We start from the raw sequence: 8,608 nt of genomic DNA on the forward strand, positions 1-8,608 counted from the left end.
CACACACACGCACACACACGCACACACGCACACACGCACACACGCACACACGCACCAGGGCCTTTTGCTGCTGTGCTGAGAGGGTCCATGTCATTGTCTCAGCCCCAGGACTTTTAAGACATTTTTAATGCCTCCCCCCAAAAAATGCCATTACAGTGTTAAAAGTAATCATCAAACTATACTACAAAAACTGGTCAAACATTGGCCAAATTGTCAAAATAATATAAGAAAGAGTCAACGCTTTGCGTTGCGAGTGAGTGTTGTGAGCTTGTAGATCGGCTATTTTCACAACATTCATCTGAGGAGCAGAGTCAAACAAAATGAGACGCCTCAACTCCTGCAATTACAAGTGCTTGTCAGGGTGGTGGGAGGGGGGTCCCCAGTTCAAATGTGATTATTTTGGAGGGTCCCCAGTTGAAATATGATCATTTTTGGGGGGTCACGGGCTGAAAAAGGATTGCGACGCATTGTGAGATTGTAGATCTGCTATTTTCAAATGGCCGAAATGTATGTAGGGCTGAAGTGTGTAATGTATGTTTTGTAAGTAAAAACATCCAATACTTTTACAAGTAAAAGTATTGGAAATTGGAAATGCTCAAGCAAAGTACAAATAACTCAACATTGTACTTAAGTACAGTACTTGAGTAAATGTACTTGGTTACTTTCCACCACTGCTACTGAATAGTAATGAAACGCCTCCTTCTGCTCCTCAGGTCAGGAGAGAACTGCAGGGCGTTCACCGTGGCTCGCTTCAAAGAGGAGGAGGAGAAGGAAGAGGAAGAGGACTCCACCTCCTCCTCCTCCTCCTCCAATGAGGAGTCGGTGAACCTGGACACCTCAGACTATCACTCCGCCTCCTCCTCCGACTGCGGCTCCGCCCTGTCCAGCGACACGGAGGAAGAGGGAGGAGCCAAGGACGGAGAGAAAGGAGGAGCCAAGAACGACAAGAAGAAGAAGAAGAAGCAGGAGACGGTGGAGGAGGAGGAGGACAAGAAGGAGAGGAAGGAGGAAGGCGAGACCTACGTCATCGCCATGGTGCCCAGACCCCGAGAGGCGCACAAAGTAGCCACGCCCGTTAGACCCAAATACACCCCCAACGTCAATGTGGTAAGAGCTTTCAACACAGTAGTAGTTTTACTGTGTAGTTGATAACACAGTAAACCCAAATAGACCTCCCATGTGGCAAGAGCTTTTAATATAGTAGACCAGTGGTTTTCAACCCTTTTCATGCCAAGGACCCCTAAATTGATATACATTTGGCCGCGGACCACCATTTGAAAATGTTTTGTGCCAGGGGACCCCCAGAAGCAAAGATATCAGTTAATTTTCGCTTTAAAAAAATATAAATATTCAAAGATATGCACCCTTTTTCAAGGTTTTAAAAAAAATAGCAGATCTACAAGCTCATAGCGCGGCACTCGGTGCTTGTATATCTGCTATTTTTGAATAGCCAAAGCTAAGCGGTTAAAATGATTGTGACGCTATATTAACTCATTTTGCTGGGGACCCCCCTGGTGCTCCCTCATGGACCACTGGTGGTACCCGGACCACTGGTTGAAAACCACTGTAGCAGACCTAAATACTGCCCCAATGTCAATGTGGTAAGAGCTGCTTTTAAGCACTTAAACCCACTTAAACCGTACCGCCACTGCTCGGGGGTAGAGCGGCCGGATGGCAACCGTTAGGTTCCCAGTTCGATCCCGGGCTCCCCCATAGTAAAGGTTGTTACACACCGGGGCGATTTTTTCGTGCGAATGATGCGTTTTTTTTAAAAACCTTATAAAGTCAATGGCTCCGTACATGGAGCGAAAAAGCGAAGCGAAAAAGCGTCTTTTAATTATTCGGAACGAGTCCGAATTTTGCGTATATTCGCTATATTCGCCGGTATGTAAGGACCTTTAGTGTTGAAGTGTCCTCGAGCGAGACGCTGAACCCCTAATTGCTCCCGATGAGCAGGTTGGTGCCTTGCATGGTTTCCTCCTCTGGTGTGAATGTGTGAAATGTAATGCACAATCTATGTAAAGCGCTTTGGATAAAAGCGCTGTATAAATGCACCATTTACCATTTACCATATTACATTTCACCGGATTTACCTCATTTTCCCCATCACACCATCGCTCCCAAAACGGCCCATAGTGACTTCTTGGGACAAACGTGACCAAACGGCAAACGGGGCCTTCGCATCATGTGACGTCGCCGCCCCCCGGTCACTTCCGCACTCCTGGAATGCGGAAGTGCCGTTCTCAAACCCAAGGCGTGTAAAACAAATCCATGACAGGTCCGCTAAAAAAACTGTTAAAACGACAGAGGCGGAGCCATCTATAAAGCGGACTTGAGCCACATGAGCACCGGCGAGCTAGCCGCTAGGCGAGCGAGTCGTTCGAGTTACGTCCTGGTAGGGACAGAATCGTAACTCATACCCCCCCCCGCCCCCCCCAGTCAACATGTGCCGTCACGGATAACCCCCCCCCCCCCACCAGACGTCAAACTTTTGCCGTTTCGTCAAATCCTTCCCAAGCGAGTTGTGATTAACACATCCACCGCCAAGGGCTAATCTCATAATGTACTCACCAGTGCCAAGGCTTTATTGTTGTTTTTTGTTTTTTTCAAGTCGCCATAGGCCCCGTTAAGATCCTTTAGATTGCGCGATGGACTGTTTGTAAACAACGTGCACATGTCCCTGCGTCGATTAGTCCAGACCGCGTGTCAAACGGAGCCGCCATGTTTGAGTTCTGACCGTCTATGTTAACATGGGAAATGCGAGGAGAAAAAACTACACAGGTTTTACAAGGGTTTTAGTGTGTGTCCTTAGAATGGAGGCCGACGGGAAAAAAAAAACGGGACCGCACTTCCGGTCGACTTTCGGTGGTGTTACACTGAAAATGGTGCCCCTAGAAAATTGAAAAAAAAAAAAAAATCGAAAAAAAAGGAAAAAGCACCCGGACCGTAGCACTACGGTCTTGGCGGTTAACAGTTGGATTTAACGGACCGTAGGACTACGTTCTTGGCGGTTAATGTGTTAACGGTTATGATTATCTTTTTTATCAGCATCCCTCATAGCCACTCTTGTTAACCACCTGACTTCCTCCCATGTGTGTGTGTGTGTGTGTGTGTGTGTGTGTGTGTGTGTGTATATGTGTGTGTGTGTGTGTGTGTGTGTGAACAGATGCCGCCCCCTCCCCCGGGCCTGCAGTACTTCTACCACCCGGCCACGGCGTGGACCCGCAGCGTCCAGGCCAGCGTGCACCACGAGGTGTACAAGAAGAAGTCCCCTCCGCCGCCCCCTCCTCACCCTCATCATCATCATCATCCTCACCACCCTCCTCCCCCCCCCGTCTTCTTCACCGCGCTGTGCGGCCCGCCGCCCCCTCCCCCTCCCCCGCCCGTCTTCGTCCATTACATCATGCCGCCGCCCCCCAACGTACAGTATTACCTGCCGCACGCCGCCTTCCAGCCCTGCGGCGTGGTGAAGGGTTAAAAAAGTCTTGTTTTTGTTTGTTTTTCTTTAACCCATTAAGACCTGGAACTGTGTCATTTTTTAGATTTGAGCTAAAAAGCATTATTTTACACTTTGGGCTATTCAAAAATAGCAGATCTACAAGCTCGTAGCACGGCACAGAGTGCCGCGCTATCTGCTATTTTTGAAAAAATCGTGAAAATGTGTGCAAATCTGTGAATATATATATTTTTAAAGCATTTTTAACTCAAATCTTTGCTTCTGGGGGGGGTCCCTGGAACAACATATTTTGATGGGGGTCCACGGCCAAATACATATAACTTTAGGGGTCCTTGACATGAAAAAGATTGAGCACCACTGATATAGAAACATACGTTTTTCAGAATACTGTTGAGATTTAGGAGACGTGTAGAATCGGCTTCAGGTCTCAATGGGTTAAAGAAGCCGTGTAATAAGCGTCATGGCGACAAGAGGCTGATCTGTGAGCTCTACGGCGCGTTGCGGCGCGACGCGCCGTACAGCCTATAGATCTGCTCTTCTTGCTGTTGTCGCCGAGCGACTCCCGTCGTACCACGGAATGAATTAAGAAGCTGTAGAAGAAATAATACTGCGAGGGTCCAAGGGAAACGGGGGGGGGGGGAGATAGCGCCCCCCCCCCCCTGGAACTGAGCCTGTTTAAGTTGAATCACTGTGGGGGGGGGGGGGGGGGGGGGCTTAAAATCGGTTCCAAAAAATGATGAACTTTAATTGTCTTAACTAATAAGTAAATATATGTCCCAGAAATAATTTTCTATCTACTTTCTTTTTTTTTTAAACTTCCTACTTTAATTCCTAGTGCCTTAAAAATACAGCCTATATGTATGATGAGCGATATACCGTTGAAGTTATAACAGAAACAGATCAGTCGAGGGTTTTTTAAGGTGGAATGAATGATTTTTTTCACGTGCACTTCTGTTCTGAGCTGTCTCGGCGTCACATGACGTTACTGTTTACTGTCGCCCACGCATTGAGAGGGTGACTCACTTCCTTCAACCTGTCGGGAGCTTTTTTTTTGCAATGATCTCAGGAAGATTCAGCCATTGGCTAAAAACGCCACGATATATATAGGCAGCCATGTTGGGAAAGAAATTGAGTCTCTTTCCTTACTCCCTTTTTACCAATGATACTAACAAGTAAGACGCGCGAACGCTGGAAGCGAACGCAGTTCTATAGACCAATTATTTGTTTACTAACATTGAGCCTGGACGCACAGGTGATTGTTTCACGCAATCAATTCCCAACCTGTTTCGGGGTGCACTGGTTTCAGCACACCCCAACCCCCTCTTGTGTGTGTTGGCTAGTGAGACGCGTCCTAACGAGACCTGATATAATGGGTTTCGTTGCGCGCATACTGGCTGCACGCAGCCAGTATGACGTCGTCTGTTAAGGGGTCTATATTTCAGCCACACTGTAGTAGTGAACTCTGGCGCACTCTAGCGGCTGCACACAGGTAGTGCAGCTGCTATATTTCAGTCACGGAGTTTTGAGTCACATGGGGGCGCGAGCCAATGAGAGCGTGAGTGACATGGGGGCGCGGCTGCACACATACTGCACACAGACAGACACACAAGCCTAGCCGAGTTACATAGTAGGCTCCACTTGGGCGGAGACGCGGCTTCGCCGCGCCTCCTTCCGCGTTCGCAATGAAGGCTCCGTTCCATTCTGGTCAGACAGAGTCAGGGTGTTGGCTCACTGGAAGCACTCTGCTACACCAGTGGGTCTCAAAGTGTGGTCCAGGGACCCTCGTGGGCTCTTTGAGGCGGGTTTCAAATGGCCCCGGGCCCTTACTTACGGGCGTGTAACTCTGAGAGTGTACAAAATGGAACCAAATGGACCCGTAAGGGTCCATTTGGTTCCATTTGTACACTCTCAGAGTTATCGGGGGTCCTTTGAAAATAAAAAGTTTGAGAACCACCCCACTGAGCATTCGGGCTATTAGACGTCTACAATACGTCTAAGGGCTAGGCTAAAACGGGGTTATAACTGGTCTAACAGTGAAAGTTTTTTAGACGTCTAGGCTTAGCCTAGACGTTGATTAGCTGTTTTCTTTTAAGCGTCTATTTATAGACCGTCTATATTATAGCTGTTGACGTGACGTCTATAATATAGACGTCTATATACAGACGCTTAAAAAACAGCTAATCAACGTCTAGGCTAAGCCTAGACCGCTAAAAACTTTCACTGTTAGACCAATTATAACCCGGTTTTAGACGGAGGTCTAATAGCCGACTATGGCTCAGTGGGACTGCGCTACACTAAATGGAACAGAGCCTTCATTAGTATCATCGTCGGTAACACCTGTGAAGGAAGTAAGGAAGAGGCCCTATTTCTTTTTATGATGATATTTCAGGCAGCGGGTATCTATCTTCACAACACACCCTGTCCTTGACCAATGTGTACGTAACGTAGAATGATGCAGGCGACTGCACATCAGATGATTGTAAATCTTTAACATGATTTTTTGGGGGGCTTTTTTAAACTATTATGATAGTGAGTGTGATGATATTTGTATATTTAAGAGATTGTAATTTGTTTTACTAAGCTGTGCTTGTAAATACTACAGGCTTTTTTTTGATACCTTGAATTGATTTTTTCTTCTCTTTTTTCTTACCACACTCTTATTTTAATTTGCTCTGTAATTTATTTGTCCACCAGCGGGTGGTGCTAATTTCAAATTCTATTCTGTCTAATGATATATTATGCGTTTTCTACTAATGTTTCACATACTGCATTTGCATGTTTATTTTTTTGTGTGTAAACAAATGTTATACTCTTTTCTACTGCTGGTGAAAAATGTATATTTTATTTTATTTTCCTATTTTTTAAATGGTCCTGATTCTGATGGTTCTGTTCTGCTTGTGACAATCTTACCACACTGTACATAGATCTGAATAGCTGATGAAATATTATGTAATTTGACTTGTTTTTTATCCCACATTTGGGGGGAACCCTAGCGTTCCTATTCTGAGCATATGGTCACAATAGGTGAACATTTGGCACAAAAAAAAATGCTATTTTGGGAAAAAAAAGAAATAGCAAAAGCACAGATGGACAAGCTCAGAGTTTGTTGCATCGAGCCGCGTTTCGAGCTTGTGGATCTTCTATTTTTGATGCTGTTGTGTTTGATGCTGTAGTAGGCTACAGTGGTTTTCTCAACCAGTGGTCCGGGGATCACAATCATTTTAACCACTTAGCTTTGGCTATTCAAAAATAGCAGCTCTACAACCGCGCTATGAGCTTGTAGATCTGCTATTTTTTTTAAATATTGAAAATGTGTGCATATCTTTGAATATATATATATTTTTAAAGCGAACATTTTTAACTCAGATCTTTGCTTCTGGGGGGTGGGGGGGGGGTACCTGGCACAAAACATTTCAGATGGGGTCCACGCCGGCCAAATGTATATCAATTTAGGGGTCCTTGGCATGAAAAGGGCTGAAAACCACTGCTTTAGTATGTATAAGAAAGAAAAAGTTAGATTATGGAGATAAGGGGTTTCAGCCCGACAGCCGCGATAATCAAAATGGCAGCTTAATCATCCCAATCCCCCCCAGTAGATTATGATACTATGTTCAAAAAGGGATTAAAGAAGTTCTCACTTTGAATGGATGGATAACTGAACCACCAGTTCTTACTGTACGTTCATTTGACTAAAGCAGCTGTTTCTTTGCTCGCCACTAATGTTTTGTTTTGTTTTTATTTGTATTTATTTACTTTGACAAACTAATGTCCATGGCTGTGATTATTGGTAGTTTGTGTTGAAGCTGGCCTGTGCCGTCCGGCTGCTGTGGTTTACATTGTTTTTGTTTTATACTTTTATGCTGTTTTTTTCTTATCGCACATCACGATTAAATCAGCTGACATATATACCATTACTGCCTGTGTGGTTTCCTTATTGACATTCATTTCATTGAATAGTTTGGCTTTTAACACTCAGATTTGTACATGCATAAAGCAAGCGGTTCTCAAAGTAGGGTGTGGGGACCCCCCCAGGGGTCCTTGGGAGGTTTACAGGCAGTCCCCAGAAAAAAATGAGGAACGCTCTTAACCAGATGAATGTGTTTTTGAAAGACTGAATACAAAACAAATCCCACAAATCGGTACACAGTATAACAGTCATTAAACGAAACGGGTCTTTCAGATTCATCATATTCCATATTATGCCTCAAATAATTAACACTGTTTGCCACTTGACTTTCTTCAAATCATCCTCACGGTGGCGCTATAACTGGCCGATTCGTGTTTTCACCTGCAACTGCACTGTACTGTGACTAGAAATTATCCAAATATATATATATATAGTGTACACATGGAACCAAATGGAACCAAATGGACCCTAACGGGTCCATTTGGTTCCATTTGTACACTCTCAGAGTTACAGACCCATAAGGGTCCATTTGGTGCCTAATCTATCATTTAGCTGGGGACCCCCCTGGAACTCCCTCAAGGACCCCTGGGGGTCCCCGGACCCCACTTTGAGAACCAATGCTGTAGAATGCCTCCATACAGAGAGGTGTTGAGAGGTGCTCCTCAGCCTCCTGAGGAAGTAAAGGCGCTGGTGGGCCTTTTTTAGGATGTTGGAAGAGTTTGTGGAATATCTGTCCCACTACAACCGTGTCGTCTGCGAACTTCACGATATGGCTGCCTGGGTGTCTAGCTGAGCAGTCATGCCTGAAGAGCGTGTACAGCAGGGGGCTCAGGACACACCCCTGGGGGGAACCGGTGTTGAGGATGATGGAGGAGGAGGATTTCCCGTGGATTCTGACAGACTGTCATTGTTTTACATGGAGCATAAGGAGATCACTGCCGTTACTCAGCCACTAGGGGGCACTTGTTGTCCATGTCACAGAGGCTCTCAGCACAGATATAAAGGTAAACTTTTGCCTCGACTTATAAAAAGTTGTAACTTTGGAAAAAGTAACTCTGAACAAGTAGATGAAGTAATGAAATGTCATCAATGATTAGATTTACAACCCCCAACAATACGTTTTCTAAACAAAACCACTATAACACACATAGTTTAGATCTAATATGCATTAAAAGAAGGAGGATTCTCTCTTGCTCCATTAATTATTTATCCTCAGAGTTTAACGACGCGCATGTCTGACTGAC

General features: G+C 45.2%; 1 protein-coding gene across 2 annotated transcripts in view; it reads left to right on the forward strand.

The window, feature by feature from the left end:
* Nucleotides 1-4,074, forward strand: part of LOC311040727 (uncharacterized protein) — a 21,129-nt gene extending 17,055 nt beyond the window's left edge. For both annotated transcript variants that reach the window (XM_084051078.1, XM_084051079.1), the window contains exons 4-5: nt 714-1,107; nt 3,167-4,074. In XM_084051078.1, the coding sequence (XP_083907204.1) occupies nt 714-1,107; nt 3,167-3,478 (706 nt within the window). In that variant the 3' untranslated portion in view covers nt 3,479-4,074. The remainder of the gene's footprint in view (nt 1-713; nt 1,108-3,166) is intronic.
* The last annotated feature ends 4,534 nt before the right edge of the window (nt 4,075-8,608 follow it).

Source organism: Gymnoscopelus microlampas (genome assembly GCF_963454915.1).
Source record: "Gymnoscopelus microlampas genome assembly, chromosome: 3".
Classification (NCBI taxonomy): Eukaryota; Metazoa; Chordata; class Actinopteri; order Myctophiformes; family Myctophidae; genus Gymnoscopelus; species Gymnoscopelus microlampas.